This window comes from Magnolia sinica, chromosome 16 (assembly GCF_029962835.1).
Source record: "Magnolia sinica isolate HGM2019 chromosome 16, MsV1, whole genome shotgun sequence".
Lineage (NCBI taxonomy): Eukaryota > Viridiplantae > Streptophyta > Magnoliopsida > Magnoliales > Magnoliaceae > Magnolia > Magnolia sinica.
The window spans coordinates 39,070,184-39,094,445 of record NC_080588.1 but is presented as its reverse complement, the minus strand read 5'-3'; the positions used below and the strand labels follow the sequence as shown (position 1 = coordinate 39,094,445).

The 24,262-nt window shown below is 41.1% G+C and overlaps 1 protein-coding gene and 1 long non-coding RNA gene across 2 annotated transcripts; both read right to left on the bottom strand.

Annotated features, from left to right (window-relative positions):
- Positions 1 to 2,429: 2,429 nt before the first annotated feature.
- Positions 2,430 to 5,047, bottom strand: LOC131229084 (uncharacterized). Its single transcript, XR_009163166.1, has 2 exons — positions 2,664 to 5,047; positions 2,430 to 2,572 (listed from the first exon to the last, which is right to left on the bottom strand). It is a non-coding gene; the product is annotated as an uncharacterized LOC131229084 (long non-coding RNA).
- Positions 5,048 to 10,059: 5,012 nt separating this feature from the next.
- LOC131229083 (small ribosomal subunit protein uS9) lies at positions 10,060 to 10,851 on the bottom strand. The gene has a single exon (XM_058224946.1). The coding sequence runs from the start codon at positions 10,755 to 10,757 to the stop codon at positions 10,320 to 10,322; it is 438 nt and encodes a 145-aa protein (XP_058080929.1). The 5' UTR covers positions 10,758 to 10,851; the 3' UTR covers positions 10,060 to 10,319.
- Positions 10,852 to 24,262: the final 13,411 nt, after the last annotated feature.

The window sequence follows — 24,262 nt, the reverse complement described above, 5'->3', positions numbered from 1 at the left end:
CATCCTCATTTCTATCATAATCTGTAAACAAGTTCCTTAACTACCCAACATTCTATCTTATAGAGCATAGAAGGTCTTATAGATGTTTTATAAAATTTCTCTTTCAGTTTATGTAGCACATAATGATTGCATGGAATTCTAGAGGCACATCTCCATTTCTTCTGAGCTTGAATTCTATGGGCAACATCCTTCTCAGTCTCTCTACCCTCATCAATTATCATAGGATATATGCCATGTGATTTTGACAAAGCTCCATCGGTCTTCTGCAACAAGAGAATGCCCAGCCCAATCTCATGTAGGCCACACTATGCCTCGAACACTTAAATTCATGTTGTGTGGCTCACCTGAGTTTTGGAATGCCATGATTTTTGGGGTGTACCTTCAACCTAATTGGATGAGATTGATGAATGGCTGGGATGGCATACATAGGGCTGAAAGTCGGTTGCGTTGGGTTGGGTTGGGTTGGGTTGGGTTGGTGCTCAACCCTAGCCCAACCCAAGGTTCCTATACCTCAACCATAACCCAACCCAAACCCAATCCAAGCAGGTTTGGTCGGGTTGGTCGGGCAGATACATGCTAATATTTTCTTTATTACATTAGACTATTATATTTCAATACGTGTCTTCTTTTTTGTACCTATAATTTTATTAATGATTTTATTAATTATATATGTAATTATTTATCATAAAGAACTTTGCTTTTCCTAAACAAACAAGCTAAAATATAGGACAACTACTCCTTTAAAAGTCATGTTGTGTAGCACACAATCTATTTGGGAGAGAAATCCAGCGTATCTTGTTAAACTTGAGTCAAACTTGAGTCATCGGAAATGATGTGGACCAATGAGACCCAATGGCACTGGAATTTCCTGTGCCTTAAATATAGACGATCCAAAAATTATAATTTATAAGTAACTTATATATTGATCCTGTTTGGGTTGGGTAAACCAGAGACCTCAACCGGAGCCCAACCCAAGTTTTATCAAGTTGGTGTTTGTATAGCCCAAGCCCAAAACTGAACCCGATACATCCTGCCCGAGCCCAACCCAATGTTGGGTTGGTTGGGTTGAACCTGCCCAACTTTCAGCAATAGGCATACACAAACCACGGTTTGCCCCACATGATCTGAAAGGTTTGAATGGCCGAGCAGTTCCTGGGTGTGGTCTAACTGAATTTCGGATCGGCCCGGGTCTTGGGCTCTTACGGTGGATCCGATGGTCAGAGTATCTGTCAAGTAAAGATCATGGCTCTAGGGTGGACCCAATGGTCAAGAGTAGTTGTCAAGCAAAGATCATGGAAGCAACGGACAGCAAAATAGGGAACTTTTTATGGGGCCACATTAGTTTTGGATATCTGTATTTTCCCTTCATCCATAAGCCCTAGGAAGTTTTTAATGGTGACCGTTCAATCACCACTGTTTCCTGTAGTGTAATCCTGATCCACCCTATATTTGGATCTACTTCATTTCGCGGCCCATGCCCTAAAATGGGCCGGAAAAACAGATGGACAGCATTGATAAAACACATACATCAAGGTGGGCCCCACTGTCAGAGAGCTCATCCAGCAAGCTGTTACCTGACCTCACCTAATCCGTGCCCATCCATGATGGTGGGCCCCACTGTCATGTGGACCCACATGAGCACAGCCATGAGTTTGGAGAAACATCGACCATAGCATTCAGATGGTCCAATTTTGATTGGTCGCAGCAAACAGCTAGGTAAAACCCAACCACAGTGGGGTGCCATGCCATGATCCACCGCAATATGTTTGGCCTTTCCGGCCAACAGCATACATCAGTTTTACAGCAGACTCATGTAGTATAGTAATCCAAGCCTAATATACGTTGGTCTATTTGGAAGACTATCGAAAGAGATTGCAAGGACTTTTCCAGTTGAATAGGAACTGTTGTCACGTTTTACGGGAGCAAGATACTTTTCATCTCAAGCCCCGTGTACCGATGATTCCAGACACCCAAAAACAAAAGGCTATATGTTTTATAAGGACATGTTTGGCTTCCCCTTAAATGCAATTTCTCATCCCATTGTAGTTAAAATTATAACCATGACTTAGAAATGCTTGACTGCTCCCCAGTTGCATTGGTTCACATGATCACAGTACAATTGATCAATCTGTGAAGCTGCAAAAAAAAAAACAGGTTTGATTAGGCTAGTGCAATATGCCATCAGAGTCATAGCCACTTTCAAACATACTTTGCGTGACCAGCACCATCTCTGATGATAGCACATGGCCTAATCAGATCTACCCACAGTGAGGTGAGGCCTCTCCAATAGCACATTTCATGGACTACCACATAAAATTTGCACTTTTGACCATATTTTATATAGTCATCAACTATCCAAGCAATGGATGGAATTGGTTAACGATTGATTGCCTACCAACGAAAGTGCTTCTTTAGAATCACATCCAATCTATCACAAGCACTGAACATTGATAGAGCTTTTTAATCCTCCAAAAATCTCATGTATCCCACTGAGTAGAGACCACACTTCTGTACTGCAGAGGAGGGTGCCTAAATCTTCTTTTCCATCGCTGGGTCATCCCTTATTTGGAATCTTGAGGTCACAAGAGTCAGTTACAAAACAGGAAGATGTTTATGATTTTGCAACTCTAACCAAACTGAAATTCTGAGTAAATCAAACATACCACATTCTTGTGCCAACACTAGACCCCTGATTGCAAACAAAAAAGGAGTCATAGAGCAGGCCTGTGGCATAGTATTGGCCGATATGTACCGGTATCATCCATGAGCAACAACAATATTCTATATTAGAACATGGCATACAATACAATTGAGCCAAAATAGATTTTTAAACCCATGAACACATGTCATAATTCACTTAGGGGTCAAAAAATCGTCCATGAAGCTAAGCATAGAGTTGAATTACATACTGCTATCCCATGAAGAATGTTCATGCACTAAATATTACCACCTAGCTTAAAAAATAGAAAACGAAAAAGCAACAGATTGAACATGCCAATGGACCCACAAGACATGGGATCAAAAGCAACTGGTTCACATGGATTGATGTATGCAGCCTTCTCTCGCATGGAAGCTAGGTGGGCGGGCTGAGCAGTAAATGAAAAAAATAATAAAGAAAAGCACAATATGACGTACCCTGATCATAACAATCTGGACTTGACTTGAAAAAAAAAAAACCTCTGACCACACAGACTCTGGATTCAGCAATAATCAACTCTTGCAAATCACAAACGGTAAACAATGGCACAAAATGTACACAATTAATTTGGTTTCAATCATTAAAAATACGGTAAAAAACATGGTCAAAGAAACAAAAAAGCCAAAATATAGAAGAATGAAAGCGGAAAACAGCTGAAAATGCACGTCCATTGTCGGTATGTTGTATATAAATAAGATCAAAATTCAAAAATTCAGGCATGAGTGATAATGTACACAAGTAATCAAATGGTGAGTTAATTCAGCGTCTTATATATAAAGGATGGAGTTCCCCAGCCTGATGATAGGATTCCAGCCCAGCTAGAGCAAGCCCCTTGCAGTCATCCAATCTCCACACCAATTTCGACCCCAAAGAAAGCCTATATTTTGCTACTCCATTCACAAGTGCAGTGTAGAATACACCACGCCATCAGAGCTTCACCCCAGTGCTCCAAGGTTGCACCCAAGATACCCCAATCTTGGGCAGCATAACTCACAAACTATAAGCCAAAGAGGTCTGAAAGAAAAAATGTTCCACATTTTCCTTGCTTACATGGTACGTAGGACATCTATTTGGCAGTTGAAAACCCCTTCTTTAATAGAATGATTTTTATTTTTCCCTGAATATATAAGAATTATTCTGCGCATGCCCCACACCCCTCTTGGACACTTGTGATCGCACTCATCACTCAATGGGGCAGCTCAAAAACACTCCATATACTCTCAAACACAAAGGCCTTTTTATGAAATGTTGACCAACCTAAGGAAGTGTTGACCTTACTTTCCACACCACCGACCATTATGAGCACCAATTTACACATCATCGTTTTATGGGTGAGCCTTTGACTGGGTCAAACCCATAGACCACTAAAGTCCAAGAGCCCTATCCATGTTCCTACACTATCCATTTATCTTACTTCATCCAAACCTTATATATCCCTCTACACTCTTCACTTATTCTCTCCCCCCTCCACCTCATCAACAACCAATGCATATATCCCCACCTCATCCCTTATATCAATGCATGAAAGCCATTAAGGCTCCTCTCTCCAAGTATGCCCTCAACATGGCATGAATGCTATCTAATGATGACTCTACAAAAGTGAGAATCTCTGGCTAAAATTTCCCATTTTCCATTTTAGGTGGATCACCACTTGGATCGGCCCATATGATGTACGAGATTATTCGGTCATCCATCCACTTGGTGGACTGCCATTGGATTGGGCCACCCAAATGTATGTATTTTATCCTTGTTACCCATCAGCTTTGATGGCCGATTTTGGGCTATGGGGCCCACCATGATGCATGTGGCTTACTCACACCATCCATCAATTTTGGACAGCTCATTTTAGAGCATGGGATCAAGCCCAAAACTAAAGCATATTCAAAGCTCATGTGGATCACACTACAACAAGCATAGAGAATAATGATGTCCACCGTCAAGGCCTCCTTGGGGTCCACATGTAGTGGGGTCCACCATTGGAACTTTCCTCAGCCCACATGCAGTGGGGCCCATCGTTAAAACCTTACAAGGCCCACCGTGAGGTATAGGCTATGTGGACAACGCACAACCATCCACTTTGTGGACCACTATTGGATTCAGCCACCTTAATGCATGTGTCTTATCCTTGTTACTGATCAGCTTTGATAGCCCATTTGGATTGTGGGGCCCACCATGATGCATGTGTGTTACACCGTCCATCAATTTTGAACAGCTCATTTTAGAGAATGGGACCAAGCCCAAAACTAAAGCATATTCAAAGCTCATGCGGACCACATTACAGCAAGCAGTGGGGATAACAATGTCCACCATCGAGGCCCCTTGTGGCCCACACGCTGTGGGGCCACCATTGAAACCCCTCCGAATGTAACTGTGCAAAGTCTCTAACCCACCAAGCATCCCCAATTTTAGCAACACACCCCCACACTACCTTCCCAAAATTCGCTTACCTTTTTGTTCTCCTTGAAGTTTCCCTACAACTCTCCCTTTTGCTAAAATGGAAAATTGATGCAGGGAGTATCTAGGCCGAGACCTCCCCGTGGGTAACCCGACATCTCACAGGTCCCATGGTGGGACCTACCTTGTGGCCATTTTGCATCTCACAAACCCACCTTACCGGCCACCCCACCCTAGTGTGGACATGCACCTGCATCATCCACCCACACCAATACGGAGACTTGAACACTAATCTCCTGCTCTGATATCACTTGATATAAGGAGTACCTACCAACGCACCAAAAGCTTCAGAGCTGTTAGGGAAGCACCGGAATATCCATTTATCCAGGCCCTCCTAGGCAAACCGATTGAGACCTCCCCGTAGGCTACCCCGCATCTCACAAGTCCCACAGTGGGACCCACCTCACGACCATTCTGCCTCACAGACCCCACCTCGTGAGCCACCCACCCCAATATGGAGATGCACCTGCATCAAAAATGAAAAAACAACTACAAATTCTCCCATTCGATAGCATGGATGCCATGTGAAGGAGGGTATGCTTGGAGAAAAGGGCCTTAGTGGCCTCCGTGCACTGGCTTGAGGAATAAGGTAGGCTATATGCATTGGTTGTTGATGAAGTGAAGGGAGGAGAGAGAATTAGTGGAGAATGTAGTGGGATGATATGAGGTTAGGTTTGGATGAGGTAAGAGAGAGAGTTAGTGGAGAAACTAGGAGTCGATTCTTGGACTTTAGTGATCCATAGGCTTGATCAAGTCAAAGGCCCATTGCCATTTTGCATCTCTCACACACCACCTCATGAGCCACCCCACCCCAGTGTGGAGATGCACCTACAAAAAAAAAAAAAGAAAAAAAAAAGAGCTAGGAATTCTCTCATTAGAACGCATGGATACCATGCGGAGGGTATACTTGGAGAAAGGGGCCTTAGTGGCCTCCATGCATTGGCTTCAGGAATGAGGAGCTACATGCATTGAGTGTTGATGAGGTGGAGGGAGGAGAGGGAATTAGTGGAGTGTAGTGGGATGTGAGCTTTGGATGAGATAAGAGAGTTAGTGGAGAAACTTGGGGTAGGCTCTTCCACTTTAGTGATCTATAGGTTTGATCAAGTCAAAGGCTCTACCCATAAAGTAATAATGTATATAATGTTGCCCATAAAGGTGGGTAATGTAGAAAATGAGATCAACACCTCCTTAGTTTGGTCAACACTTTATACAAAAGACCTTTGTGTGAGGGTACATGGAATGTTTGTGTGCAAGCCCGATCGGCATGTACGAGTTAGGGGTGCAAACACAAGTGTCTAAGATGGGTGTCAAGTGTGTGCACAATAATCCCAATATACTCAGGGAAGAATAAAATTCAATCTATTACACCTTTTCAAATTATCCACCGTAAATATTCTGTTATGGATAGTTGGGTGGCAAAATACCTCCATTGGAGGGGATGCCATCCCAATAAGTGTCAAATATCCTCGCCTTTCAACACCGATCAGTGCCATCTAGGTGGTTGGCATGATGGATCCCAAACAACATATACAAAGGAGACAATAGAGAAATTGCTGAATATTGTAGTCTGATACCTTATGTTTGGAGCTCCTCAAGTTATTGTTGAAACAGATTTCTTCCGAATGTAGGACCCATACCATGCCCCTTGAAACCTTTCTCAATGTAGTTCACCACCGCCTCACTTTTCTTTGTAGCAATGGCATAAAAACCTCAGTATGCCTCTCCTAGGGGCTTAGCACTGCACCAACAGCCCTCCTAGAACCAGACTATGGACCCATCTCCTACCCTAAATTGACAAATCTGATGGTGGCAAATAGCAAGGACATCAATTGCCATATGCCTAAAGTGTACCTACATCTCACAAGTTTGACATCTTTGCCATTAATATGTCTACCATATACTTGGACACCCAGAGGTTCTTCTTCCCCCAATCTCCACCATTTCACTAGGAGAGCATCATTCACCAGCCTAATTGGCCTTATTCCAAGGTCCATTAATGCAAAACAATCATCAATACTAAATCAATAACCACTTCCAACAATTGGACAATTGGCCATTTAAGGGCTGGCGATGGTAAGGATGGTAACATGACGAAGCATGAGTGATGAAACAGAATGGTAATTAGGTAAAGTTAATGGGTTGATTGGATTCTCTATAATTAAGCATAGAGATGAAACTCCAAATCTTTCTATAAGCATCCTCAACTATGAGTTTTAAAAAATTCACCATCCCATATATCCCTCAACCAATATCTCTGATTATGTTGTAAGTTGCTCAAAATGCAAACAAGTAAACTACACAGCTCAACCACGACCAGTGCATAATTGCAATTTCTCCTCTACCGATAGTTGCAAACGTCATTTGCCAAGTTTTCAAAATCCTAGCCTACAAAATTGAAGGAAATTACCACGTTAGCCTTGAGCGGGCAACTAGGAAATTTGAATATTAAAGGCTATCGATGAATCGTGATGGTTTAATTTGCATGCAATTCGATACATCTGATGGGTTAACATTTCATGCATGATCATGCCTAGGGAGGTCAATCAAATTCGCATAGGCTATTTTTCCCATTTTATACTTTGTTTATTCCAAGGAATGCCGCCACCACTACCATAATCATCTAAGCCCTATCCAATGTTGTCAAATCACATATGTGATCGCATGAGTAAATAAAAAAGGAAATAAGGAAATTTTCAAAAAAAATCTAAAGAATTAGGAAATTTTAAGTAATTAGTAAAAGTGATTGGATAACTTATTTTACTTATTTCATTGTAATTTGATTGTTTCATTAAGTTACGTAGTTAATTACTTGTATTATATTTACATAAATTTTAACAAAAGAATTTACAAGCTATATTAAGAGAGAATTAATTATTAAAAACTTCAAACATAAAGTGAAAGATGAGTAAGAGAGAGAAAGTAAGAGATAGAGGAATAAAAGAGAGAGAGAGATTCTAAGTTGTAGAGTAGACAACAGTGAAAATGGAGGGGATTTGCATGCCCTATTTATAGTCAAAAGAGACTGAAATTGCAAAATAAATAAATAAATAAAGTATGCAATTGCATATGCAATATGTGATAGCATACTCACATATGTGATCGCATATTCATCGCATAATAAAGCATGCCATGGCATCCTTGCCAAGATTGATGGCATATGCCATCTCTTCACATGTGCCCATATGCAATTGCATATGACAATGTTGGCCCTATCCCAACTAACTGGAGTCAGCTACATGAATCCCGTTTTGCCATTCCACACTATCAAAGGCCTTAACCTCAATTAGACCAAAGTTCATCAAATCTTTTCTTAATATCTCAACCCACATCCTTTTGGCCCTTCCCATTGCCCTTTTAGAGACTTGAACTTGCACCAACTCCTAACAGGCATGGATCATGGTGTCTATTGCACATGACAAACCACCTTACATCTACATTCTCTCATCTTATTACATTTTTCTTCTTTTTTACCCTATCTAAATGCCAATACCAAGATAAAGGAGGGTTGTGTCTAGTTGGAAGCCAGTGTGAAACTTTTGCCATAACTTTCATCATGAATCTTGAGAAAATGACATTCCATGGAACACCACCAAATATAAAATTAAACCATCCATCAAGGAAATAGCATGAGGCAGCATCCCAACATGCATTATGTCTGCTGCCACTACCTTAAAAGACTCACCCATTAAGTTTCAAAATAAGAAAAGTATGTCATGATATTGTGAATCACGGTCTCATCAAACACCAAATAATGCTGGCACCCAACAATATCTTGGTTTTTCTGAGTACACATGCACCCCAATTGCCAGTTTGAGGACATTGAAATATAAGAACGCTGCCTAAAGTCACCCATGTTTCCTTTTACAGACACATGGAGACTATTCATTAAACCAAACTTTGACAAAGCACCTCCAGAAAAATGCCATCTGCATAACCCCATAACCACATCCTATCGTTGCAACCCTACAATCATAAATCTATCTTTTCAATTTCATAAGAATCCACCAGCAATCAGAAGTGGGTTCACGCTGATACAAACCTCTTCAAGCATAGAAGCTATAATGATAATCACAACCACAGATTTAAAAGAGAAAACCTACAATACTGGCATGCTTAGTTTAGCAAGCTGTTTCTGGTGACATCAATGAAGCATAAAAGCGAGACGATCAAAAAATCACATCTAAAACAATGAGAAGTCCATGTGCCAAATATCTATAGTGCTGAGGCATAAGCACAAGCACAAGCATGGATTTACCAATCTGGGGACTGAAACCAGTATTACTTGCCCCAACTTGTCCATTTTGGTCCCATATCAGTCAGTTTCGATAGTATTCGAGTGCTGTATCAGTCTAGTGACAGTGACTCATTTCATCGCAGACAAAAATTGGTTAGAGAAAACCAAGTCATACCAGACGAAATTTAGACATAGATCACAAATAATCTACATCAATAGCCATGGAACTTAGGTAGATTTCACTGAGACGCACCCAAAACATCTATCTACAAACAACAATCTGCTAACCCTTACCTCAATCTTTGAAAAAATTGAAAACAAAAAAAAAAAGCCCATAATCCTTATCCCTAAATACCATATCATGCCTTAAAAGCATCATACAAATGCAGAATTAATACTGAAGCGTTGCAAAACGACAAATATACAAACAAAGAGGTGATACCATGATTGGGTTATGCAAATCATTTACATGGTGGGCCACACTGATCAATATAACCTGGAAAGAAAGATTATTAAAGAGACAGCAAGCGGGCATTCAACAAAAACAGTCAGTCAATCGACGGTGCTATGATATTTCAATATGGGATCAGAATTCCCAGGCATCCCTCAACTTGGCCCATCAGATCAGATCAACAAGCTATGGTTAAAAACAGAAGCCACAACACATGCATCATTCCAAAGGATTGAATTGGCATTCAAAACAAACTCAAGTTTCTATCAAATTAAAAAAAACCATCATAATATCTCGCAATCAGACATAAGATAAAAGACTCTTAAAAGTCGAAACCACTGAAACGATAATATGAAAATCTCCCAAAATTACTAGCAGAGTTCTAATGTCATATCCAAAATCAAGAGAGCAGAAGAAGAACGCAACAAGAGAAGAGAAGTGGAAGAAACCTCCATCTATCCCTTCCTTCTCCTTTTCTGCTTCTAACGGTAAGACTTCTGGAATCGAGCCCTAGCGCCGCGACCACCGAACTTCTTGGGCTCGCAGCGCCTGGGATCAGCAACGAGGAGCGTCCTATCGTACCTGACGAGGATGTCCTTGATCTCCTTCTTCGATTGCTCGTCCACATACTTCTGGTAGTAGGCCACCAGGGCTTTGGCAATGCTCTGACGGATGGCGTAGATCTGAGAGGTGTGGCCCCCACCCCTGACCCGGATCCTCATGTCAACGCCGGAGAAGCGCTGCCTGCCGAGGAGGAGGATCGGTTCGTAAGCCTTGTAGCGGAGGATCTCCGGCTCTACCAGCTCGATCGGGCAGCCGTTGATCTTGATCAGGCCCCTCCCACGCTTGCAGTGGGTGACCGCCACGGCGGTCTTCTTGCGCCCGAAGCATTGTACGGACTCAACAGCTGGTGTAGCCATTGATTGCTGGGGTTCTCTTCCTTTCTCTTCTTTCTCACTCACTCTCTAAACCCTAACCCTAACCCTGAAAATCAAGAAGCGAGAGTGTTTGCTGCGGGAATGATATGCTTATATAGTACTGAAATGCTAGGGTTTACGAGAGCCCGATCAAGTCCGGTATGACTCGGATTCGGACGCGGATTGCGAACTGAGTAACTCAGCACGCTAAGCGTACTGAGTAAACTCTGTAGGGTCCACCATGATTTACATATGTAATCCACTCCGTCCATCAATTTTAAGAGATAATTTTATAGCTCTAGCCAAAAAATTAAGTATATCTAAATCTCAAGTGGACCTCACCAAGGGAAACATTGTGAATTGAATTCTACCATTGAAAATTTCTCAAGGGCCATAGAAGTATTGGATCAATGTGTTATTTGTATTTTCCCTTCATCCATGTCTATGTGATCCTGTGAACAGGTTGGATAGCAAATCAACATCACCGTGGTCCCTACAAAGGTTTCAACGGTAAAAGTCATTATTCCTGTTGTTTCTTATGGTGTGGCACACTTTAGATTTTTGCATTCTCCAATTTTCGGCTCAACCACTAAAATGATATATAAAAACGTATGGACGGCGTGGATAATCCACTCACATTCACAGTAGGCCCAACTTAGTTTACTCAATACGATCAAAGCGCGCTGAGTGACTCAGGATGCAATCCGATTTCCTCGGATTAGGTAGTGACCCTCCAGTACCCACATTGGTACGGGTCGGTGCTGGAAAAGCGCTGTGGGCCCTCCATTACGTATATGTTTTATCTACACCATCCATATAATTTTTTCCAGATTATTTTAGTAAATGAGTTCAGTAAATAGGTAGATTAAAATCTAAGGTGGACCACACTACAGAGAACAGTGGTGATTGATCATCCCTCGTTGAAAACTTTCAAGGGCCCAATTTAATCTTTGTTTTCCATCCAACCTGTTAATTATATCACGTAGATTAAGGGAAAATAAAAATATTAACTTGATCCAAAACTTTTTTTTTTGGCTCTCAATAAGTTTTTAATAATGGAAGTTTAATATACACTGTTATCTATGCTGTGGTCCACTTGAGATTTTGATCCGTATAATTTTGGGGCTCATGTCTTAAACTGAGCTGTAAAAATAGATAGACAGCCTAAATAATAGACATACATAATGATGAGGCACATGTATTTGGCATTTCCTTATAAGAGCGGATAGGGAGTTACCCTTGCCGTGGGCCACATTGATGATTTGATATATATATATATACCAACCCGTCCATTCGTTTTTAAAACCCATTTTAGCAAGTTATCCAAAAAAATTAAGCATATCCAAATCTCAGGTGAGCCACTCCACACGAAACAGTGGTTATCGGATGCAACCCATTAAAAACTTTCCAGGGCCCAAGCAAATCGGTGATGTTTATTTTTCATCCAACCCGTTGATGAGATCAAAGGGACTTGGATAAATGAAAAATACAAAGATCAAATTGTACCAAAATTTGTGTGGCCTAAGAAGAAATTGTAATGGTCATTCACCAATTTTCCAGTAGTGTGGTCCAGAGATTCGGATCTACTTACATTTTTTAATAGCGTCCTGAAATGAGCTAAAAACAAGGGATGAACGGAGTGGATATACAACATATTCATCAAAGTCAGGTGCTACCCGGGTAACAGCTAATCCGCTCCACTCGCTTCTCAGATTTCACAAGTTGCACTGCGTCGAGGATCTAACCCACCCATCGTGTAGGCCGTGCTGGGCGAATGATGCTCGTTACGTGCCAATCCAGACCGTCCAAATTATATCACATATTATGAATTTGATCAGGTCCACCCACGTACTGGCCCCAGGGTGTCTCGCGCTTGTCTTTGACAAATAAAATCCATGGGACATTGCTATCCAAACTTTTTCTGCCATCTATCTCACTGCATATTTGGCTTAATTTGAACCGTTTTTTTTTGCCACCGTCAACGGATCAAACGGATGGGATTGTCCATCAGCAATGATTTTTTGGGAAATAGACCATCCCTTCTAGGGCCTGCATATGTACAGATCTGATTTGTTAATTACCCTGCTACATTTCTTGTGGAGAGCTGGCTCCACCGTAGTATGGATCTTCTCTCCCTGTAGGTAGAATTTGATTGGATAGTATGCCATTGTTAGAGAATGAGCCCATTCAATCATGTCTTTTATTAATTTATAACCCAAGGAAATCCTATCATGTTGTCTATATATATAGAGCAATACCCAATCTCAAGTCGGGCCTGTTTGGACTGTGGTATTAAGTTGTATTAAACGGGATTGCATTGCTAATTCTACTTTGAAATTCAAAATGACATGTTTGGAAGGAGTGTGAGATGGGATTAAAATTAACTTTGTAGACTTTGAAAAATGAGCCTTGTGTTGGAAAGTGTGAGATGGGATTAGTAATCCCATGGATGATGGATTTTTGCTTCACCCATGTTCAATCCAAATACAATTTGAAAGTAAATCATACGATTTATTTTTTAATGTATATATTCCAAACATAGTATTAGAAAACATGTCATACACCTAATTCAGGGACAATACCTTATACATGTATTTATTGTAACTTTTACGGTTCCATCCACCTTAATCTCAACATGCTAAATGGTAGGCCTCGTTCACATTATGTATGGATTGAGGTGGATAAACATGTAACTTAAGAAAAAGCGAAGGACCATCTCTTGGCCTACATTCACATTGGGATCATAAAATGGTAGGCCCCACCCTAAAGATCACTAGTCATAAAAATCACACTAGTGATCTCATTACATGAACCACAGTTCTATAATCAATGGACAATCAGACAATCTTAACTCAATAACTAATGTGTCTCATATGATGGTAGGCCCCACCCTAGAGATCCCTGCCATATAAATCATGCTACTTGATGGACCACATCTTTAAAATCAATGGACAATTGATGGTTGGACTCAACAAAGGCAGTGTTTTATGTAATGATAACCTTCGTTGCGGGCCCACCACCTTCCGATGCCCTAAGCAAGTAGCACTGTGCCATTGCCCTAATATTACTTGGTGAACTCTCAACTTTGTTTGCATATGCAGTCAATTTGATTAATAGATGGGACGTTTCTCAAGTGAGATTTTTTTTTTCGTGTGATCCACAATAGCTAGGGAAATGAATAGGTCATCTTGATCATAGTACCATCTGATCATTAATCTAGACCACCAACCATGTGGTTCTCACCCTTGATCGCCCATCTTATAAAACAATAACTTTTATTGGAAGATCCTGATAATCTACAATCTACTAGGTGGTTAGTGAAATGGACTCTCGTATGGATAATGCTACAAATTGTTCCATCATTGATCTAAACAACATGGTCCCACCTTGATGAGCAATCATATATTAACCAACCATTCATTTAATGCTTAGAGAAATTGACAGCCTATACAGATCATAATGCAAATGGTTTCGTCATTGACCTAAATTATCCATCATCAAGGTATTGCCCTTGGTTGCCTATTCCTCTCAGAAATCACTTTCATTAGATAATCTTAACCATCCTTTCATTATCTTAGTAAACAAATGATTCATAGACCATACATAATTTGGGTCCACTCTTGATTACAAAAATGGATGTTGGCTATATTAGGTCCCAAGCGACCAAGCCGTATTTTGATCAGAATAAAATGTATGAGAGAGCTTGAGGATCTAATCCTGTGTGGTCGTGGTTTGATTAAGATTAAGAGAATGTGAGAACTAGATGGAAGATCTGGTTTAGTCCATTTTCGATAATAGATCAATGTCAGGAGGATCTTGTCCATCTATCATCTCCAACATTTCAAACTATCATGGAATGGATGGTTAAATGTAGAAGGTGGTTTGATCCGAAATGTCTAACACCTCAATTGGTTGGTGTTTTAAAACACTATCCTAGGTGCGAGTGAGTAGTTAATTCAGTAGTACCATTTTATAAGTTACACATGCTATCACACACAATCAAGCATAGACAATGGTAGCATTATAAGACAAACAATTCATATGTTAATTATTTAAATGCATAGATGATATGATGATACGCGCAATGGTTGGTCTGTAGCACAATCCAACAATGTTTATCATGATGATACCTAGGAACACAATAGTTATAAACTTTCCACATCAACGTTATTACTAGCGAGGACGTCAACATATGCATAATGGTTGGCTCACAGCATAACCCAACAATGTTTGTCATGATGATATGCATGATTAGTCAAGTAATTATTATTCCCGATTCAAACAGTAGGTTGATGAAGCTTAGATACTTCCATTCTATCAAAAGTCTCTAAACGGATTTACATTGCTCATGGCGGTATGCAGCGACCCTTCACCAGTGTCCTTTGATCATATCATGGGTTTATTAGTCACAAGTCTAACTTATAACTTAATCAAATTAATAATATGGCTCGTCACCCAAGGACACTCACAATTAGGGAAATGTCATCAGCTAAGCTCCAAATATAGAGAAGGCATGCCACCCTAAACCATTAATAACATGGTAGGGTCATGACATTCATCAGTGCTCGATGGTCACTACAAGGATGCTCGTCACTCAATGTTTTGCAACATGACGGACTCGTCACCCAATATTTTATAAATGTGATAGGCATGCTACCCCAGCATAGATTGATAGCTAAGACATAATGTCCCATACAACTATGCCTGACTCATCAGTCTTTGTAGGATCATAATGCACTAATGGTTATAAATTGACTTAAATAACATATAACAGTGGTATCCTAGAATTTATTAAATGTTATATAATTATCAAGCATAATAATGATCGGGTCATGCATTAGACCGATCTGATCGACAATGTAAAATCCTGGACAAAATTGACATTGGGTATAAAGTATCTTGTGTAGCTCCAATTACTGCTGGTCATCCGTGTTTAACCTTGGTCGATTGTATATGTCTGGGATAGCCAACCCAAAGTGGGTCATCTACTTTCTTAAGAAATTTGTAAGACTTGATCCACATAACAACAATTTATATTTGTAATACATAATCATAATCACAAAACAACTTAATACCACGACAAAGAATATTAATTAAACGCATGTACGAATAAGCATGCTCCAACGTATGTTAATACAATCCAACATATATCAACAACACCAATACCCCACCAATGTACAACAACATAACACAAGTACCACTATCACCATCCGATGTATGTCAACATAAACCTAATATGTACCAACAACTCAATTCACATAACTTAACAAATTTTTAATAATAAAAAAACTCATATTGATCAAGCATTTCATCAAATATGTTAACTAATATTTATAATATCATTAGAATTGGTAATGATAAAGTAAGTATGGCATGAATATCACGTAGATACCAAAACTACAAAAAAAATAAAAATAAAAAATCCTTGACTAATACCCTAAGGGTTCATAAATAAAAACCTACGAAAATATTCTGCACCTTAGGGAGAGATTTCTCAATCTCTGACTACCTAGGGTTAGGATTTTTGGTAAAGATCGATCCTTAAACCAAATTCAAAGGAACTAGATGAGTTTAATTGAATTTATAACTAAGGAAGTGTAGTTCAGAAAGTAGAATACGTTTCTTAACTCTGATCGTAAAGGAAAATGGATTCAACGGAGGAAGTGACGTCGCTTAAGGTTTATTGCGACAATCACAACACTCAAGAACAAGGATCATGATCCCAAGCTCTCAATTCCTCACCCTCATCCTTTTTTCTTTTTTTTCTCTCTCTTCTTCTTTTTCTCATTCTCTCATTCTTTCTCTTTCTCCTTCTCCCGACCTTAACAAATTCGGATTTATGTGGGGAGGAGCCTAAATGGATGTATTTATAGTACAAGAAGTAGTGAATTTGGCCATAAGGGCTAAGTTTTTAGCCATATTAGAGGTTAATTCTAACTATTAGGGCCCACTAAGAGATGTATGATTCAATCCAAATCATAGGATAGTTGGCACTAGTGATGATTTATGTATGGACACGATCGCCCCACCATTTGGATGCGCCAATCGACGGCTATGGTCAAAAGTCAGTTCAACGGTTATTGATCATCGATCGGGGTCGTGGTTACACAGATATGTGTAAAATATTAATTTAGGTCGGTACCCTAAATTTGGCCACTATCTAACAGTCTGAAAGCTACAACTTTGACAATGACCAGATATGAATAATTAACTTAAGTTTCTGTTTAATTTCATGAATATTCACACATCTCATGCATTGGCCTTACAAGTCCAAGTTGAGAGATTTAAAACCGATCTCGACTTGATGCCCCACAATAGATGTCAAGCCTGCTAAGACGAACATTTTTCTATAGTTTTAGGTTTAATGACCCACTAATGAGTGCTTTAGAGCATGTTTTGTTAGTTCGAGCATTATGGAACAATACAATTAACAAAATTTATTATGTACAATTAGTTAGGGTTAGATTACCTAAGATTGTGACATGGGCCATTCGTAATGAGCAAAAATGGTAATTTGGGTTTAATCACCCTAAATAAGAATCCTAATTCGACTAAATTGTAAATTATCCGAAATAGTAAAATATATATAAAATAAATTTTTTTAATTTGATCATACATGATTATTCCTTGTATGATTAGAAACAATTTATAAAAAAAGACACAGAATACTAAAACTCTAAGATGAAAAAGATATGTCTGGTCCATCGACAACTTGCAGTTGCAGAAATTGTAGAATTTAACATGTCTATTTCTTATAACAATTTTTCTAATTTTAATTACTCAATTATTTTTATAATGTTTTGGTAGTTTTTCATCTAGTATACTTTAGCTTCACCAAATTTTAGTTCATTTAGAGTTCTAGAAAAATTATAAAAATTCCGGAAGTACCAGCTGTCTGAAACCAACAATTTTCTGTACATTTTTTCAAAATGTCCTACAATCAACGTTATTTGAGTTTTATTTTTCTATAAAACTAGATTCAATAAGCTTCAATTTGGCTTTTGAATCACCTCATTCGGAGTTATATTGAATAATATATGTATTTTTCAAGTTAACACACTAAAGTTGTTCATTGCTGAACATTGTTGTCCATTGTTCAACCAAGGGTGATGATGGCACAATCGACCGCTTCCCAAAAACACTAATTTTTCATGGTGGCATCATGCCCCATTGCCCCAAAAACATCCATTTTCATGATGGCAAGAGTATGTAGACTCTTATAATTGATAACCTACTTGTCGGATTGAGGCCCTTTTATAGCGCCTTGCTTGAGTTGCTTTTTTAAATCTTTCCCATACTTGAATTCGCTCCTCAGTTGCTCTCACAGTCATTGACACCGGTGCTTCAGCTCATATGATTAATTGCCTTATATATTGTCATGCTCCAAACTCGGGAACCAGGCTCACAAAATTTTCGATCGCCGAATCTGGTGCTGATAGCCTCCATAGTACCCCATTCTCAGCTCCCAGCGCCCATATGTCAGATTCCGATCCTGGGATCCTACAAGGAGGATTTTTAGTATGAAATTTTTATTATAAATGAGCATAACCACAAGCATAACCAAGTCACAACAACATCATTACCAAATATCCACTAATAAAATCATTTGAGTACAATGTTGAAAAGGGAAAATACATATACATGAAACAAAACTCCAAAGTTCTAACACCTGATCCTATCTCAACACTGCTACGACTTAACGTCACCTGCACACAACGATCGTACATAAGCTTACTATGAAGCTTAGAGGGTGGTGTATGTGTGTGCGCAAAGCATGTGCCAAGTATATAATATCAGTGTAAGCGGAATACTGGCAAGTTTATAAGTCATACGATATCAGAGTATGAAATACAAATTCGCTATGCAATGCGGAGTCATAATGAGCCAAATATTAGATGCCGAAGATACAATATAATATGCAATCCCTGATCAACCATGAATACCATTAGCCTCTTCTAGGCCATATAAATGCAGAAACATAGCAATTCAAATGTCATATGTCGCGGATGTAATGAGATATACAGATCCTAGCGAGTCCATACTACCATCAATCTTATTCAGGTTATGCAATATAGAAGCATAGTAAAACAAATGCTATGTGCTGAGGATGCAATGCAATATGCGGTGCGAAAGAAATGACCAAGTTGCAGTGTGAAGTTAGGATGATAATACATAGTATTGCAAGCTGTGGGGTCCATCATAAGAGACTTCTATCCAAACCAGTCCCATACCTAAATTTGGATAGCTACACTCAAGGTGGTAAACTCCTGATCTCAGGTTGGTCGCCCGCCCAACCAAAATTTTGGCCATTACGAAGGTACACATAATGATTTGGTTGTGCACCACCAGCCGAGTGGATAGGGAATTAATGGATGAATGAGTCAAATGCTGAGTACGAAACTCCTGCTCAGTAAGTCCACATACAACCACCACAACGCTTTCGATGTGGGACAAGGTTCCGCCTCACTGCATGCACAATAGCCTGTTAACCACTGATAACTCACCTAAGCCCTTAGGCCCCACCCACATCAGCGTCTGCCCACGTTTGCCCGCTCACATGTGCAATAGAGACAGGGCATCACAATATCAGATCGTACATCTCTAGGATCATCACCGGGGTTTAATACACTCTATGCTAGCTTGCTGCCCCATTTAAGCGCATAACTGGGTAAGTGGAAGAGACCTCACTATCCGCTTGCCAATATTGGCCTGACTCATCGATAGCGGACCGATTCCTCAAGCTGGGTCAGACTCAGCCTAATAATTGCCCCCTCCCTGGGCGGGTAAGGCCACACCCCCTTTTAACTGACCACGATACAATGGGAGACGTGGCCTCCTGGTATTCGGCACTTGTGCGCTCATGTATCCACTCGGTCTCGACATTGGAACATCCTCCATGGTACCATAAGGGTTTGAAGACTTTTACCCTGGGACATTTATGATGCCCTCGTGCTAGAACCAATATTTTCGGTGTTCAATCCTACCATCTACGATACGCATGTGGAGGCTATGACCCTGATGTTGTTAGGGCATACAGAGATCATGTCATACAAACACGAGATGCATGAGTCATACCATCTAGTCATGCATCAATCCTGCGCGTACTGCGCTCATATGGGGAAACTCTATTTCACAAGGAGCCCCATAATAAACCAGCCCAATGGCATACGCTATGATCAATCACTCCTTATAACAAGCATACATATGATGCGTATGAGCATGTATCCTGATGTAATAAAGTACATATGCATGATTATCTGATAAGGCAAACAACAATAATCCACAATCGACCATCACCGGCATGTCACATACTAAGAGTGTAAACTGAACGATGTGCTCCTTCTACAACTATAGGAGCCCATGTGGTATATCTTACATTAGCCTTCCAAGGCTCTGCATGATCCAAGACGGGGACGACGGGTCTAGTCCATACATCGAGATAGGTTCTACATAGTGGATATACCAAACTTAATATTACATATTCTTCCATCTACAGCAAGGGAGGTGATGATGATGTACTAATGTCAAAGATAGGCCTCACACTCGTCCTAAGAAGGTAAATGGACTGTGGATGATACATACATAACACGAGGTCCTAACAATTGATTACAAGGTAAGATACATCTCACGGGGTGAGTCAAGTGGGTAAACAACAAGTGGGCTTTCTCTTTTTCGTGAACAACTGAGCTTTCCTATGAGGGCCTGATATGAATACGAGGCGGGTCTTGGTAGGATCCACACATCTAGGACTATATAACCCTACAAACGATCCTGCTCGTCATCTAAGTGGGCCTCAGGTTTGGGTCACTAAGCTTGGGCAAACACACGTATCTAGGTGGACCATATTTGTTATGGAAGTCCTGGTAAGAACACAAGGAGGCTCCAAGGTTTGGGTAGTTCTACAGGGTGTGGTGGAGAGCATCATTATCAAATGGGGCCCAACTACTTAGGTTGGCCCAATAAGGTAAAGTGGAAATCGCTACATCAATGTGGGCCCAATGTTTGAGATAGCTCAATAAGGGAAAGATGGATATCACTAGCATTAATGGGGGCCCAACGATTTGGGATAGCCCAATAAGGATAGGGTAGAAATGGATGTAACGATGGGCCCTAGGGAGATTTACAACATGGACATTTAACCACCATTGCTCCTAAGGTGCGGCCCATTTGGAATATGGATTCTAACTTATAATGGGGGCCCATGGCCCTAATACTATCTAAAAAGTGGATGGACAATGTATACACATCATTCACACATGGTGGGCCTCATAAGGTAGCCCCTAACACGGGCATAAAACATATACATCACTCTGGGCCTCTTAAGGCAGCCCATGGCCTAGGGAATGTATGGATAAGATACATATAATCATATAAATCAAGGTGGGCTTCTCATGACAAAGGGGCCCATGGCCCTGAAATAATGAGTGGGTCACGTGTGCATCATGGTGGGACTCACAGGCCAGCCCTATGGCCTAGAAAATGGGTGGACAATGTGCTTACGATACGCACGTCAAAGTGGGCCTCACAACTACACAATGGGCAACAAAACATACAACAAGTGGAGCCCTTGCACATCATAAATGGGCCCTACCAAAAGGTGGCCAGTGTGGACATGGTACATACAACATGGTGGACCTTACACATAATCACAATGGGCTTCACATATATCTCAATGGGCTTCACATAAGGGCCTCATATACATCATATTGGGCCTCATCACATGGGTCTTACATACATCACAATGGGCCTCATCATATAGGCCTCATATACATCACAATGAGCCTCATCACCTAGGCCTTACATACAACTGGTGGGCCCTACATACGGTAGGTGGGCCTTGCATACAACAGGTGGGCCTTGCACGTACAGTAGGCCTTACTGATGGATGGAGTGGATACAACGCATACGCCACGGTGGTTTCCATGGATGGACGGCCTGGATATAGCACATATATTACGGTGGATCCCATCGTCCCAACTGGACGGTGTGGATGCCACACGTGCAACATGTGTGGCCTAGATGGACAGCGAGGATAAAACACATATGCCACGATGGTTTCCACCATCCAGATAGCTAGACGGTGAGGATATACAATACATGCATCACGTGGGTCCCACGTCCCACGTGTGGACTGTGTGACCATCACACAACAGGTAGGTCCCACCGTCTTACGTGCTGGATGGTGGAGATGCCGTACATACATCAATGGTGGGGCCTTGTGCTGGATATAGAACACGTGCAGGGTGGGCCCTGCAGATGGAGGGTGTGGATGAAATAGATGGAGGACGTGGAATGAAACACGAGCATCAAGGTGGGGTCTAGTCCATGGACAAACAACATTGATAAAACAGATACACCATGTGAGGTCCATGGGCGGATGGAGTAGATAAAGTACTTACATTATATGGGTCCCACCGTCTAGGGACTAGACGGTGTGGATATAGCACATGCCATCAAGGTGGGCCCCATGTCCTTGCTGGATGGTGTGGGTACACCGCATACATCAAGGTGGGCCATGTGGATGGGGTGCACATCCAGTAAAAATGGACGGACGGTGTGAATACAACACCTACATCATGTGGGGTCCACGTCCCACGTCCAGGGACAGACGGCGTGGATACAATACATTTAGGTGGGCCCCACCGTCCAGAATGCTGGACGGTGAGGATAAGACATATACATAAAGGTGGTCCCATAGATGGACAGACGACGTGGATAAAACATGCATCAAGGTAGGCCCTACCTCCACACGTGCAGGGTGGGTCCCATTGTAATAGGGCTGATGGCGTGGAGATGAAACGCATACACCACGTGGGTCCCATCCTACAGACGGTGTGGATGCAAAAATGCATACGTCAGGTGAGTCCCATGGATGGACGGGGTGAGGATTACACATACAACAAGGTGGGTCCACATGGTGGCCCACCTGCTTTGGATACAAGCAGATATTTATGTTTTCCTTCATCCAGGCCTGTCTAGATGGACAGGCAGCAAGGAGGGTTTACGGCTGCTAGACAGCTATCTAGCAGCGTCCTGCTAAGGAACAACCCTGTTGGCTTGATGGATGGTGCAGGTATAACACATGGAAGTGGAGTCCACGTGCATGTGGCTCACAACACCCTGATCAAGTTGATATTTATGCTTTCCTCTCATCTAGGTCTGCTGGAATGTTGTGCACACATCAGGTGGGCCATCATACTGGATGTCCAGAAAATTGGACAGCAAGGATGTCCAACAAATTTGGATGGCTGGACGTCGTGTACACATCAGGTGGGCCATACACATCATCACAAAAAAAATAAGAGAGAGAGAGAGAGAGAGAGAGAGAGAGAGAGAGAGAGAGAGATGGTGAGGGGCTTTGCCACTATGAGCCCTCCCTATTCATGATACAAAGCATACATCAAATGGGTCCCACCACATGTGGGCCCTCAAATCATTAAAATCCATGGTGGATATCCCTTTCCTACCAACAATGAAGATTCACCCACCGTTGGATCTTCTTCTTGGTTCCTTGGGATGCTAAGCTCATTGACTTCTTCTTTGATGGAGGATGATGAAGGTTGAAGGGTTGGATTGAGAGTTTTGGAGTAGGAAGTGGGCCACACATTTGGTTCTTCTCTCCTTGGAATGCTTGGACTGTCACTCTCTTTGGGTTGCTTGGGAAATGGGTAGAGAAAGAGAGAGAGAGGGTGGTTGTTGTGTAAGGGAGATAAGATGGAGTGATGGGTGTGAGTGACATGAGAGTTGACTTTGGAGAAGTTTGCTTATCTTGGGGAGAAAGAAAGCATGGCTAGAGATGGGATGTGTACTTGACTAGTACTTGATTGATTGATGTGATAGATTGGGTAGAGATTCTCTCGGGATTCGAAATGCATGACGTTTTCTCGAAATATATGCGGGCCTACAACTCCTAGCCTGTGTATCGCATTGGTGTGCCAGTTGCGGCGTTAGAACCGCGGTGACGGCGTGGTCGCTAGGGTACAAGTTTCGAGTCAAGTCGACTCTGATTTATGAGATGTGACTTAGGATCACGTGCAAATGCTGTCTACAAGTCGCGGGTCACTGGAATTTGACAGGAAGGATTGCGGGAGTTTAAGGAATGGTATGAACTAGGATATGGGCCTTACACACATGATGATCCAAGAGGTGACTAAGGTGATGAGAGTTTAGTTGAATATCGTATAACTTATATGAATATTGTAATCATAGGGGATTCACTCAGATGAGTAGTCTAGAGAGTTTAGACAAGGATTTGACTATAGACAAAGTGTCTAATCTCTTGAAAGGTGAGAGTTCATCCAAAACTTTGATTAGGAGCATGGATTGCTCATTAGAGCAAGTAATCACAAGAATATTGCAATGAAACTCTTTGGAATATATTCTAGGATGTGTAGTATGAGTGAAAACATATAGCCTCTAATTGCACCAAAAACTCATCGAAATACCCAAATGTCATATGCCCTTTATAAAGGAATTGAGTTCCAATGGTAAAAAAAATAAGCAAAAAA